At 41.2% G+C, this 14,971-nt stretch overlaps 1 protein-coding gene across 2 annotated transcripts; it reads left to right on the plus strand.

Annotated features, from left to right (window-relative positions):
* Positions 1–1,627: 1,627 nt before the first annotated feature.
* On the plus strand, positions 1,628–13,679 carry depdc1a (DEP domain containing 1a). 2 transcript variants are annotated; one of them, XM_047373879.1, is made up of 12 exons: positions 1,628–1,826; positions 3,023–3,288; positions 3,370–3,514; positions 3,658–3,788; positions 3,954–4,084; positions 4,908–4,955; positions 5,589–5,726; positions 5,982–6,920; positions 7,676–7,848; positions 8,743–8,919; positions 10,794–11,000; positions 12,481–13,679. In XM_047373879.1, the coding sequence occupies exons 1-12, from the start codon at positions 1,779–1,781 to the stop codon at positions 12,616–12,618; spliced, it is 2,541 nt and encodes an 846-aa protein (XP_047229835.1). In that variant the 5' UTR covers positions 1,628–1,778; the 3' UTR covers positions 12,619–13,679. The 2 variants fall into 2 exon arrangements, with proteins under 2 accessions (XP_047229835.1, XP_047229836.1); XM_047373880.1 differs by lacking the exon at positions 5,982–6,920.
* Positions 13,680–14,971: the final 1,292 nt, after the last annotated feature.

Below are 14,971 nucleotides of genomic sequence, written 5' to 3' on the forward strand. Positions count from 1 at the left end.
TAGTCCCTCCAGCGTGTCCTGGGCCGTCCCCTGGGCCTCCTCCCGGTGGGACGTGCCTGGAACACCTCCTGAGGAAGGCGTCCAGGAGGCATCCGGTATAGATGCCCGAGCCACCTCAACTGGCTCCTCTCGATGTGGAGGAGCAGCGGCTCTACTCCGAGACCCTCCCGGATGGCCGAGCTCCTCACCCTATCTCTAAGGGAGTGCCCGGCCACCTACGGAGGAAGCTCATTTCAGCCGCTTGTATCCGGGATCTCGTTCTTTCGGTCATGACCCAAAGTTCATGGCCATAGGTGAGGGTAGGAACGTAGACCGACCAGTAAATTGAGAGTTTTGCTTTTCGGCTCAGCTCTCTCTTCACCACAACGGACCGGCACAGCGCCCCCATTACTGTGGCAGCCGCACCGATCCGTCTGTCGATCTCCCGCTCCATTCTTCCCTCACTCGTGAACAAGACCCCGAGATACTTAAACTCCTCCACTTGAGGCAGGAACTCCCCTCCAACCTGAAGAGGACAAGCCACCCTTTCCCGGTCGAGTACCATGGCCTCGGACTTGGAGGAGCTGATCTTCATCCCAGCCGCTTCACACTCGGCTGCGAACCACCACAGCGCATGCTGTAGGTCTTGGCTAGAGGGGGCCAGCAGGACCACGTCATCTGCAAAAAGAAGAGACGAAATCCACTGGTCCCCAAACCCGACCACCTCCGGCCCTTGGCTGCGTCTAGAAATCCTGTCCATTTTCTTTTCCTATGATAAATAAAAAATTGACTGGACATTAATAAGTGAACAGTGAGCTGAATATCTACTAGGTTGCCCTTTTTTTTCCCATTTAAATACTTTACTTACCCAATTAGAAGTACGTTTCTAAGGAGCCTAAGGACAAAGGACAGGAAGCAATACACAAACCAAACTGTTTCATTTTAAGTTGTTACTATGCTGTTTGCATTAATTATCTTGTGGCCAGCCTCATCTTTTGTGTACCCCACATCCTTCTTTGTCTCTCTTCTTCGCCACAGAGCTCCTTTTCAGATATGTTAATCTTCTTCAAGCAAATACAAATGAGCTAACTCACAGTCTGAGGCTTTTAATAACACTGGAGCATCTTGCCGGAAAGAATCCTGAAAGAAAATAGTGGTTGAAGCATTATTCCTGATCCCAGGAATTTAACTAGTTTTAGGGAGGAACATAAGGAAAGAGACTCATAAGTTACTTTAGTAAAAACTCCGCAGAGTAGACTGGCAATTTATTTAAGCTTAGAACATGCGGTCCATGTATAAAATACTGACACCAACATAACTAATGCATCTATCAAGAAAACAATGAAATAATAACAGTCAGAAGGGTTTACCCAAGTAATATGGAGGAAACAACTAAAGAAAACGCAACTTATTGCATTTAAATACTGCCAATAGATGTGCATTGTTACAATGAAAAGCAGGCATAGATGTGTATTTTTCAGCCATGACTTTGTACTTCATTGCAAGTATTACTTAGTAACTCTGCTTACTTTATTAGGTTCTGTGGGGGTGGGTGGGGCGGTTCCCTTGACTACCCTCTGCAGTCGACTGCATGTCACGTGATCTGAGTGCTGTCCAATCAGCTGCTAGAAGCGGACGGCTCGTAATTTTGAACAGACTGTGAGCAGCCAGCCAGTCTGAGTGCTGCTGCTAGGTAGCTAGTAGCAAAATATCGACAAATATTTCTTGAAAGAATGAACATTACTTTGTCTCGGTACTTTGGATAAGGTGGAAATACCTCCGTATTGTCATTATTAAACATGAACACTCACATTGTTACTCCTGGACCCTATCGAGCTACAAAATTGGTGAGTTATGCTGCTTAGCGAGCAGAATGAGACCTTGCTAACTAGTTCAACGGAAACGTTTTACGTGTTTTTGTTGTCAAACAAGCAGTCACGGTTGCTTACAGCTCTTTATAAACCAGTTATTAATGCAAATATAAACTATAACGATGCTCGCCTCCTTTACGTATTCTCTAAAACACCACTTATTCATAAAGCTGCATCAACCTTAATTTTCTTTCTCAAATAAGTAGCTGAGCAGTTATTCGGCTATTCAAAAATCAAATCGTTTAGCTTACTAAGTGCTGAAATGTTTGGTTAACTTTGTACATTTTTATATATTTTAGCTGCTTTGCAATGTTCAGCAAACCTACCTTGTTAACCCATAAGATTTTTCATAATACAGTTAAAGTACCCCTGTTTAAATCCATTTATTAAATCAGAGAAACCGTACATCTCTTCATTAAAGTAGCTAATTTTGTTTCTTTAAATGATATAAAGTAACATTTTATCAGGTTGCACAGCCGTTTATGAAGTGTCAACAAGTATTAGGTAGTTGAAAAGCAAACAGCACACCTCATGGTGGCAGAATAATCCAATTAAAATGTTTAAATAAACAAGAATCAGAACAGAAATGTACTGGTATTTGAGTTTATCTATATTCATTATTAGCATATGTTGACTTTCATAGATGAAACGTGGAGATGTATTGCACCAAATGCATACTTTGCCTAATGCATTATACAGCAAAGCCAGAGTTTATTCAACATTTTTGCACATATCTGTATTAAAAGAGGTTACCATAACTGTAATATTTGTTACATTTGAGTATTTTTCAGCAGTAGTAACAATTGTTGCTTTTCTGTTTCCACTAAAAGTAGTCTGATCACGTGGTCAATTTTTGTTTTAAAATCTTGTGTATTCCTGTCAATGTCACAAGAACTCGGCTGCAGGTGGAAATATTTTTTGCATGCTGTCATGTCAGTTTTGTTTGAGCCTTAGGATCCACAGGACCTAAAACTTCCTGTACTTCAACACAATATTTCTTGTATTAATTGAGATTTATGACAAAAACAGTGGTTGAACCTAGACTTAGTCTGCTTTATTTGTGGAGCAGGTTTCTGTGAAGTCGTGTTTCATGTATGCACGGTTCACCCAAATACAACTGTCTCATTCTCATATGTCAGAACATCTAGATATCTGTCTTTGACCTCTTTCAGTGGAATGAGGTGACACGCTTGTTTCGGGCTGGCATGCCCCTCAGGAAGCACCGGCAGAACTTCAGGCACCATGCTTCCTGCTTCACCGCCTCTGCTGCGGTGGAATGGCTACACCAGATGCTCCAGTGCAACAGTAACTTTGGCCCTGATGTCACCAGGCAGCAAACTGTCCAGCTCCTGAAGAAGTTTTTAAAGAACCATGTGATTGAAGACGTGAAGGGTCGCTGGGGAACAGAGGATCTGGAGGACAACCATTTGCTATATAGGTGATTTATTTGAAGAAACTCTTCAGCTGTTTATTCAACACATTAGAAACACATTAAGTTGTTTATATGATTTGTTTCCAGGTTCCCATCTACTTCTCCTCTAAAACCCATCCCTTGTCCAGCTCCAGCATCGGGCTCCAGGTCCATAAGGAAAAGAGCGTCACTCAGGGACCGGGAAGGTTTCTTTAAGTTTAGAAGCCTCAAGAAGCAGGAGAAGGAGAGCATGGTTAGGACTTACCATGAGTTTTATGAGTTTTGCGCAAATGTAAAATAATGTAAACTTGGTTTGAACACACAATTATACTGTTACATTTTTCCATTAAAGTAAGCAGAACCAATTAGATAGATTATATTCCAACTTGTTTTTAGGAAAATGTTGATCCTGCTCTCCGAACACTGCGAGACGACGCAAATCAGCCGGCAGAAGAGCAGCAGCAACAGAGACGAGAGCCGACAGTGGAGGATGAACAGGAAATCTGGAGAGACATCACACTGACGCAGTAAAAGCACACACTGAACAAGAAATCCTTCTCTCATGCATTTAATCTCACATTAGAAAACATACACTTTTCCACAAAATCCAAATAAGTATAAAAGCAAAAGTTAAAGTGTTGCAGATAGAGGTGAATAGAACTTCCTTCAATCAAAGTTTGTTGTTGTTTCAGCCTGCAGAGAATTCTGGGTGTCGCTTCTCTCGATGAGGTTTTAGACCAGCGCTACATAAATTCCCAGAACATCATCCATAACATGACCAAAGTCAACAAACATGGAGTTGTCACTCTGGAGGACAAGACCAGTAAGTGTTGATCCGTATCCAGTTAAGACCAAAATGAATCATACCCCTGGCAGATTTAGGTTTAAGTAATCTGTTAAGTGAACAACATGTTTGTTCTGATTGGAAGTCATATTTAAGTTTTGGAGCGGCACATAGCCGGAGTCCAGACTAGAATCTGATGGAGAATCTGTGAAAGGAGCGAAAGATTAGGGTGATGGCAAAGAGGTCTTCCAACCTCAAAGACCAGCTCATTAAATAAAAAATAGTCAAAATACTTGGAAACATGGAAAAAGGTTTGATTCCTTTATGCTAATTAAGATTTTTTCCATCGATCACTGAGATAGGTATAGGTCAGCATTCAATGTCCCATTTTATATAAAACGTAAACAAAAGGTGCATCTTTTTTAACTTTGTACACCCTTTACATTGTTTTATTATCTTCTAAGAGCTGCCTGTCCTAATTCTGAGTGACAGGCTACAGTTGAACACAAGAAATGGTTTTTAATCTGTCCTGCTGGGTTAAATAAAAGGTTTGGTTAAAATAAACATATAGACACAGAGAAACAAACTTTTAGGTATAAAGAAAATAATTATCTTAACTAGGTTTAGGGTTAATCTTAATTTGCTAGAGGTATGGATGCTTTCTTCTATTCTTTTACATATTCTGTACTCTTCAAAGGAAAAAGCACTTATAAAGTGAATCGGCTTCATGTGAATAAACTGAACTAAATGTATGAAAACTATGTGAATAAACTGAATTAATCTATCTGTGTAACATAGACCAAAAACGAATCTTTCAACCAGAATGTTACCTCTGATCAGTCTAACCAGTCAGTCTTTCCAGATGACCTTCCTCATTGGGTTTTGTCTGCCATGAAGAGCCTGGCTAACTGTAAGTAGCCTCGGACTACTCAAACATGTCACACAACATCATAGTAAATTACAGTTATCAGTTTGAAACCCCCGGGCTACTTCGAGCCCTTTAGATGTCCTGAACTGGCCTGTAATGGTCAATAAAAAAAAATCAAAATTTATACATGCATTAAGTGTTAATTCCACAAACGAATCCAAATCTGCTTTTATTTAAAAATAAAAAAGGCTTTTAATTTGAAGGCAGCTGTCTTCCTGTTGAGTAGCCAAGATGCAGTATTTGTTGGTGGTTCTTCCCATTTGTCATATATGCCTGTGAATAAGAGCTTTAGCTTGTTGGATGAAGCCTCAGCAGTATATGTCTACATCAGTGCTGAAGATGTTAAAGGTCACAGCCGGTGTCTGAATCAGTAGTCAATTTTCTCAATAAAAAGTATTTATTTACTTTAAAAGATGAATTTAAAAAATGCTAAACAAGTTTGTTTTGTGCAGAATTTTTCCAAAGTTAATAAACCTAAAGCAATATCAGTAGTTTCTAGTTGTCTTTTTATTGTAATATTTAGGTCTGATGACGGTGTAACGAAACAAAATGTAAATGTTAATGCGATTCTGAATGAGTGAAATCCGCTGGTGATAGTATTCTTTTCATGCCCAGGGCCAAAGTATGACAGCGACCAGCCGTCCTACCCCGGTTTTGAAAGAGACGTCTTCAAAACGGTGTCTGATTACTTTTACAGCCTTCCACAGCCGTTACTCACATACGAACTGTACGAACTGTTTATCAACGTCCTGGGTAGGTACATTTCTCTCTGTCAACCCACTGAGCTGCTGGGAAATCTTTTGTTGAACTACTGATGCGACTCATACTCTAACAGTGTCTTTGACTCCTAACAGAGGTTTCGTCTTTGTTGTCTGTGACTGGCTGTTTGTGTATGTACAGTACAAGTCTAATTAAAGCCTCTCCCTCCCCTTTACTCTCTGCTTGCACTGATCCTGTACCCGCGCTGCTCGGCTCTCTGCCTGCATCCCTGTCTGCATCTGCTTTCAGTGTTTTGTGGATATGTCACGGCGCCTGGTACCCTTCAGCGTGGAAAGCGCAAGAGTTCAGATCTTCCCTTCGTTCCCCCACCGGCCAAGTCGTCGTTTCGCTCCACAGAATGTCTTCTCCTGTCGTTGCTCAGGCAGGGGTCATGTGATGAGACGGAGTCGCCCATGGGAGACGTTCTCAATGGGAAGCTTCAGGCACGCGTGGCAGCATTAAAGGAAGGTCTACCTGGTGCAGGTGACAGTCAGCTGGGATACAGCTCCACAAGAAGCTGCTCCCTGGAGACCATTCTGGATCACTCTCCTCCTCTCAACCGGCAGCAGCTGTTTCTGTCCAGGGACAGCCTGCCGTCTAGCTCTTGTTGCAATGACAGCCAGGAGAAAAGCCCTGTTTTCTCTACTCAGGAAAGCTGCTTTAACTCAACATTTGCGTTCAAAGTAAACCGTGTTATTTATGGAAACGCTCCAGTAGTTCCAGCCAGCAGAAAACTGTCTATGGCTTCCAGGGCTAGACAATCAGATGCACAAAAGTCGCCCTCCTTGCGGCCTCGCAGTGTGGGCAGCTGTCTGGACATTATCAGAGAGACCAAAGAAGAACATGTCGGGGAGATCAAATGGCGTGGTCGTGCAGCTAGCTGCTTCAATGTGAACACTCCAACCAACCAGCATCCTCCATCATTGTCCCATCATTCCTCTTCTTCCCATCGTCTTTTTTCTCTTTCATCTGATGCAACCACAGTACAAGTGTCCAACTTTGCCAAAGCACCCAGTGGGCCCAACCCCACCTCCAGTACCTCTAACCTTTGGCTGCTGCCTGCACCCGCTGTCGTGCGACGCTGCTTCAGCTCTCTGGATGTGTCCAAGCCGCCTCGGTCTGTGTCACAGCTGCCTGTCTGTGTGGCTGCCAGAACCTTCCAGCTCCCCCAACCCAAACCTAAGCACAGTAAGACCTTCTCCTGCCTACATGTCTGTGTTGTCTAACACCTAACCTCTACTAATATCTTCCATACTCAGAAATACAACTCTGTTTAGCTCGATCACTGGATCTACAGTTATAGAATGTATATATATTTTTTGCAGCAGTAGTGGCTTTTACTTTTTGTTATTTATCCAAAGTATGCAGACAGGAAGTGGGGTAGAGAGAGGGGGAGACATGCAGCATAGGGCTGTGTCGAGGACCCAGTCTTCGATGGATTTAATTGCAGTCTTATTGTCTCGGTTTATATGCAGCTTAGTGTGGATACTTCTGCATTGCTTTAAGGTTTCTGTTTTCCATTATAAACTACAGCTGGATGTTTTGAAGGGATGCAGGGTCTCATGGGTTATAGCTGCTGTAGTTTTCTGTCTTAAGAAGCTCCGCATAAGATGCAGGACATACCTGAATCTTTCCTGCTGCTGCCGTAGATCACCATGGAAACAAAAACCTCACTTTGCTGTAAAAAAGCGTCCCCTTCCAAAGGATCCTTTTGTTTTTTTGGCCTGTTACAAACCATGCTGTGTAATTTTAGATTCTTGGAGCTTGCCCAACTCACTCTTCATCATTGTTGTAGTTGATTAATATCATCCATCTATTCATTTATCTAATAGTTATCTTAGCAGTTGTCATGAATAGATGTTGTGTTTGTTTTTAACTACAAAGTCTAACAGAGTTGTCTCCATATGTTAACATGACTTTACTCACACCGTTTCTGTGTACAGGTGTTCTCCAGCCTCACTCTGAGCGCGTGGCCATTGAGGCTCTGCAGCTTTGCACACTCCTCCTCCCCCCTGCATCCCGCAGGAAGTTGCAGCTCCTCATGAGGATGATGTCCCGCATCAGCCAGAATGTGGACATGCCTCGCCTTCACCCAGCCATCGGCACCCGAACACTGGTGAGGAGCAAACAGTTGTCTGTAATTCTCTCCACTGGGAATCTTCAAGTGTCTTCTGCTGTTATTTCACAGGCAGCGCCTTGCAAAAGCCAACCACAAACTTTTATGTGTTTTATTGAGATTTTATGTCACACATCAACACAAAGCAGAGCATACTTGCTAACTGGAATTACATTTTTAATTGGGAAATGCCTGTCGGCGTGCGTCATTTGGACCTCAACACAAGCAAGAGTGCACTTTTCTATTCATACTAATTCATTTTTGTGACTGAGATGAACAACAACATTACTCAAAGGTATACAGTCTTCACTACAGCCTCTCAGTAGAGGATTGTGTTCTGTCCAATCAGAAGAGATTTCTCATTATTGTATTAAATGCTGCTGTTGTATAATTGTCTCTGAGAGACAGATTATCCACACTGGGTAAACAGTAGCTCTGTCCTCGACGTTTTTCCTTCAAACTAGCGTCGTTGTTGCTTTTCTTCTAATGATCTGACAGATAACACAGTCTCAAAAGTCTGGCCCGCATCCCCCCATGGATATCCACAGAGACCCCTAGTGGGCAAGAGCAGATTACAGAAATGACGTCACACAGGCTTTGTGGTTGCTGCGAGTTGGCCTTTACTCCTCTGCCCCTTGAGTTAACCAAGTCTTCCTCTGTGTAATTTAATCTCAGAACAACTAAAGCAGTATCATGGAGGTCTTGGAAATGTTTTAGTGAACATTAAAGGAAACACCAGGACAGTTCAGGGAAACGTTGTAAAGACAAATCTGGTCCATTCTGAGAAGATTTATGCTGCTAAATGGAAGGCAGTTGCACAAGAAAGCTTAATAACTATTCTACTTCTGGCTGTTTGATCCAGTTAGTTTTGTTAAATCTTCCTGTGTTTTTTAGATGGTTCACACGTTTTCAGGCTGTGTCCTGAGCAGCGCTGAGGAGTGTGACCTGGATGAGCTGCTGGCAACCCGACTGGTGTCATTTTTAATGGACCATCAGCAAAGCATCCTCTCAGTCCCAGAATACCTTCTCAGTGCCATCAGGGACCACATACAGTACCTGCGCACTGTACAGGTACACCTCTATAATCCTGATGTAGAACCTGCATAACAGGTCATGATGAAGTATATTTGGTCTATGAAATTATTCCAAATTTTTAAAACACTGTATAAGATGACCACAATAAATGGCAATTCTTACTCGGTTTAGGAAGCAGAAACTGATTTCTTCACGCGTTTTTTATTTCTGTGATGATATATACAGGTCCTTCTCAAAATATTAGCATATTGTGATAAAGTTCATTATTTTCCATAATGTCATGATGAAAATTTAACATTCATATATTTTAGATTCATTGCACACTAACTGAAATATTTCAGGTCTTTTATTGTCTTAATATGGATGATTTTGGCATACAGCTCATGAAAACCCAAAATTCCTATCTCACAAAATTAGCATATTTCATCCGACCAATAAAAGAAAAGTGTTTTTAATACAAAAAACGTCAACCTTCAAATAATCATGTACAGTTATGCACTCAATACTTGGTCGGGAATCCTTTGGCAGAAATGACTGCTTCAATGCGGCGTGGCATGGAGGCAATCAGCCTGTGGCACTGCTGAGGTCTTATGGAGGCCCAGGATGCTTCGATAGCGGCCTTTAGCTCATCCAGAGTGTTGGGTCTTGAGTCTCTCAACGTTCTCTTCACAATATCCCACAGATTCTCTATGGGGTTCAGGTCAGGAGAGTTGGCAGGCCAATTGAGCACAGTGATACCATGGTCAGTAAACCATTTACCAGTGGTTTTGGCACTGTGAGCAGGTGCCAGGTCGTGCTGAAAAATGAAATATTCATCTCCATAAAGCTTTTCAGCAGATGGAAGCATGAAGTGCTCCAAAATCTCCTGATAGCTAGCTGCATTGACCCTGCCCTTGATAAAACACAGTGGACCAACACCAGCAGCTGACACGGCACCCTGGACCATCCCTGACTGTGGGTACTTGACACTGGACTTCTGGCATTTTGGCATTTCCTTCTCCCCAGTCTTCCTCCAGACTCTGGCACCTTGATTTCCGAATGACATGCAGAATTTGCTTTCATCCGAAAAAAGTACTTTGGACCACTGAGCAACAGTCCAGTGCTGCTTCTCTGTAGCACAGGTCAGGCGCTTCTGCCGCTGTTTTTGGTTCAAAAGTGGCTTGACCTGGGGAATGCGGCACCTGTAGCCCATTTCCTGCACACACCTGTGCACGGTGGCTCTGGATGTTTCTACTCCAGACTCAGTCCACTGCTTCCGCAGGTCCCCAAAGGTCTGGAATCGGCCCTTCTCCACAATCTTCCTCAGGGTCCGGTCACCTCTTCTCGTTGTGCAGCGTTTTCTGCCACACTTTTTCCTTCCCACAGACTTCCCACTGAGGTGCCTTGATACAGCACTCTGGGAACAGCCTATTCGTTCAGAAATTTCTTTCTGTGTCTTACCCTCTTGCTTGAGGGTGTCAATAGTGGCCTTCTGGACAGCAGTCAGGTCGGCAGTCTTACCCATGATTGGGGTTTTGAGTGATGAACCAGGCTGGGAGTTTTAAAGGCCTCAGGAATCTTTTGCAGGTGTTTAGAGTTAACTCATTGATTAAGATGATTAGGTTCATAGCTCGTTTAGAGACCCTTTTAATGATATGCTAATTTTGTGAGATAGGAATTTTGGGTTTTCATGAGCTGTATGCCAAAATCATCCGTATTAAGACAATAAAAGACCTGAAATATTTCAGTTAGTGTGCAATGAATCTAAAATATATGAATGTTAAATTTTCATCATGACATTATGGAAAATAATGAACTTTATCACAATATGCTAATATTTTGAGAAGCACCTGTATATATATATAGTTTTATTTTATGACTGGATATTGCAGTGAATGCCGTCTGTCTTCATTTAATTGTCCTAACTCCAGGTCCCTGTCGACCCCGGTCCAAACGCTGACTGTGGCGACCCAGTTTGCGTTCCGATGCCAGTGTATGCATTTTGCAAACAGATAAGCGGCACTGAGTTTGAACAGCAAAAAGCAGAGTCCTCTCAGAAGGCCATGGAGGAGCTGTTGGAGATCCTGTTGACGGATCAGAAAATTGACGAGAAGGACAGACGCAAGAAACTCAAGCAGGTTAGAAAAGCTTATTTACTCGGAGAAACAGCAGTTTGCAAGCTTAAGAACCTAGACGAGTCTGGTTAGAACCCAAAACATCCGTTTTCCTCTGAGCTCTGGTTTGGTTAGAAGACGAAACCACTGATTGGTCTTATTCCCAATGTCGTCTCGGTAGTTCCACAACAGCTTGTAAAATCTGTTAACATTAGCTTGGAGCATTATTAATGGGTTTTTTTTAAACACCTAGTTGTACATCTAAAATAGAATATTGTAAAAAAGTTTAATGTTTTTTTTTTTTTTTTTTTTTTTTTATCAGTGAAATATTTCAAGCCTTTATTACTTGTGATTTTGAAGATTATTGCTTACAGGTAATAAAAACCCAAAATTCAGTTTCTCAGAAATTAGAATATTGTGAAAAAGTTAAATATTGGAAACTCATGGTGTCACATTGTAATGGGTTTCCTGAGCCTTTACATCAGGGGTCCTCAATTAAAATAGCAGGAGGTCCACTCCCTCCCTCATCAAATCACTTAGGGGTCCGAACAAATTAAATCAGGAGACAAAAATATTTTGTATTATCTGTATTTAACACTTAATTAACAGTGGAGTTTTTTAACTACTGATTAATTATTCATGTGCCCATGAAATCATCTGCCGAACAGAAAAGATCCAATCCAATTTAGGTAACAATATTAGACACACTTTGACTTGTACAGTCAAGCTGGTTCTTTACATCTTGGTAGAACAGTTCTGCTCTCCTTGTGCTTGTGGCAGTCAGGGCAATTTGTTTAACCCTTTTCCTTAAGTTGTTGTCCTTCTTTTCCACCTTAAAGTGTTTCTGCCACAGCGTCCAGCCACTTTTGATCATTTCCCAGTCACTGAAAGGCTTTTTGTGTTTTTCTATAACCCACTACTCACGGTGAACACTCGTATGCTCGCTGGTGTGCTGTAAGAGACCATATGCTTCTGTCTATTCATCTTTAACTGTGTGATTTTCATGGTCCACTTTACGTATTTTTGATGAAGCCATCTTCTCGTTCTCATTCATCTGTACACCGCCAAGTCACCGTACTATCAGCGATTGTGAGCTCCCAAGCTAGTAACTTAGCAACCCGCGTTGTCGTTTTCTGGCGGTTGGCGTACAACGATGTGGTGCATTAATGCCACCAGCTGGCTTGGAGTGTGGACCAGAATGTCGCTGACCTACATAGCTGCCTGTTCAAAATTCAGACACGGCAGCCGACAGGAATAAAATCTTTATATCTAAAAGTCATACTGGCTGTCCACAAATATGTATTGTTTCTACATGTTATGATCTGCATCTGATCGGCTGATAAACTTATGTCTCGCAGAAGAATTCTGGTGAATCATTAAGCTGCGGTTGTACTTGTGGACCGCATGGCGCTGCTTCACGTCTCAGCCCTGCGCCTTCCTCTCCAGACGGACCAGAAGCATCAAAAAGGTTGTTTTCTGTATCTTACTGTTGTCTGTGCTCCAGTTTCAGAAGCAGTACCCGGACATCTACAGGCGGCGGTTCCCTTCCGCCGCTGAACAGAGCAAAGCTGACAACAAGCCAAAGATCAAACCCCCATTGCTCAAAATCAAGAAGACCAAAACCTTCAGCATCAGGAACTGAGTTGCTGTCATGTTGGTCACATCATGTTCGCTGCACTGATGTTGGATCTTCAGGTGGACATTTGCAGCAGTCCAACTGTTACATTAGAAGTGCAAGTATTCCAGTAATATCTCGGTTTTATGTGTCAGTAGTTGAAGGCCTGCTGGTGGCCTACAGATGCATCCAAGTGGTTATCTCAGATAAAAGAAGCTTCATAGATTCAGAGTTTCTACTTGATGTATTAAAATGTTTTTAATCCAGGTTCCTGGTTCAATTTTCTTCTACTTGGATTTCTTTTTCAAATAAGTGGCTGTGCAGACAACATTTAGAGCAAACATGGGAGTAAATTATTTTATAATAAATTTTAATTTATATGAACGATTACATTGGGAGCAGCTCTATTTGTCTAAAGTGTTTTTAAATATTTTAAGTAAAGTGTGGCTTTTATTTTAAATGTTCTGACTTTAAATGTTTGTTAAAGCTGTTTTTCTCTCTACATTTATTCCTGTGATGTTTTTAGAGACTTTCCTGTTGTATTTTTTTATTCTTTCTGATGTTTCCAGATTTAACCAAGCTGGGTTTTTTCTTTCAGGTTCGATTTCCCTTGTCTTATTTCTGCCTTTTATGCAGATTAGAAAATGTTTTGCGCTGCATTTAAGAAGAAAACCGTTAAATTGAATCCTTTAAATTGATGATTTGAGTTCCAAAAACTTTTTATCCAATATTTTTCTTTCCATTCATAGCTGTGTTTTTTGGTAATAAATAGGTAGAACAATGAATAAGATTCATAGGCTTTTTGTATCATTAATTTTCCTGTTACATGCTCATAGGTTCTTGGTTTTGAATGTTAATTTTTAAATTATATGTTTAAGGAAGAGAGTCTAACCTAAAACCTTCAAATGGTCCTTCTTTTTTTAAATGTGTTTGATTAAATGAAGAGTTAAGTTTGTTTATACCTCAGTTAAAATGAAGAAATGTGACCACACACTAGATGCTTTGTTGCTATTGACATAGGAGGGAAATGCACCTATAACTGTTTTACTATGCAAAATGTTGGGAAATAAACCAGTTTTACTGTGTGACTCCTGCCTGTACTGACTTGGAGGATATGACAACCGACCTTATAAGATGCTATTATCTTTCTCAGCTGCAGTTTATTTGCATAATCAGCTTTGCAGATTTTTTTTTTTCTTATGTCTTATACCTACCCCTAAACTGCCGACAGACAAACCAGGAGGTTTAATTCAAAGTAACTTCTTGCTTGTGAAGTTAAACCATATAAACCCAACTCCAAACCTAGAGACTGAGGGCTCTTCCTGTTTGTGAAGCGTTTCAGTCTTGGATTTACTTGTAGACATCAGTTTTCCAGTCTTACCAGTAAATCATTCCAGTGTAGCTCTGTCCTTCAACTCTGACCAGTTTCCCTGTCCCTGTTGAAATAAAGCATCCCCACAGCATGATGCTGCCACCACCATGTTCCATGGTGTGAAATTCAGGGTAATCTGGACTAGTATTTATTTTCTACATGTTCATTGGTTCCCCTGGTGATGTTTATTTTACCAGGGGAACCTGAGTTGACGGAACAGCTGTTACCCAAGGTTGAACCATGAAGGTCTACCTCTGTTGCGTCCTGAGCAATTCCAGACTTACTCAGATTATTTTGAGATATTCAAAAATCCAAATTATCCAAGAAATCCACAGGTTTATGTCTCAGGTAAAAGTGACTATTTCCAGTTCCCCCTCAGAATTCATTCTATGTTGTTAGATTTCATGTTATTTATTGTTTATTAATAATCATATTAGTGTGATTCCTTTTGTTTAATTACTTATTCTTGTACTTCAGACTGCATATGAGTTGTGTTTTTATGCTATTGGAATGTAATTCATTCATTCATCTTCGGAGTACCCGGAGAGAACCCACGCATGCACGGGGAGAACATGCAAACTCCATGCAGAAAGATCCCAGGCCGGGAGATGAACCCAGGACCTTGTTGCTGCCAACTGTGCCACTGTGCAGCTATTGGACTGCTTTTTATACATATTTATTTTTTAATTAGCTGTTCCAGGGACTACAGGTGTAAATACACACTGGAGCTACAGCCTGGTACAATGCAGCTCTCCAATCTGAGGTTAATGTACACAATAAATAAATAAAATAAACTATTGAGTAGATACAATATAATTATTCTATTAACAGCTGAAGTGTTATTGTGATTTTCAGAACAAATATATAGACAATATATATGCATTTCTGTCCATTTATGATGTAATTTAGGCTCCTTGAAAAATAACATTTAGCAGACACATTCTCCAACATCCTGCTTAATGGAGCTCATCTATGCTATAGACAGAAGCGGTAAAGCGTCCTTACAAT

The sequence above is a fragment of the Girardinichthys multiradiatus genome, chromosome 9 (assembly GCF_021462225.1).
Source record: "Girardinichthys multiradiatus isolate DD_20200921_A chromosome 9, DD_fGirMul_XY1, whole genome shotgun sequence".
NCBI classification, from domain to species: domain Eukaryota; kingdom Metazoa; phylum Chordata; class Actinopteri; order Cyprinodontiformes; family Goodeidae; genus Girardinichthys; species Girardinichthys multiradiatus.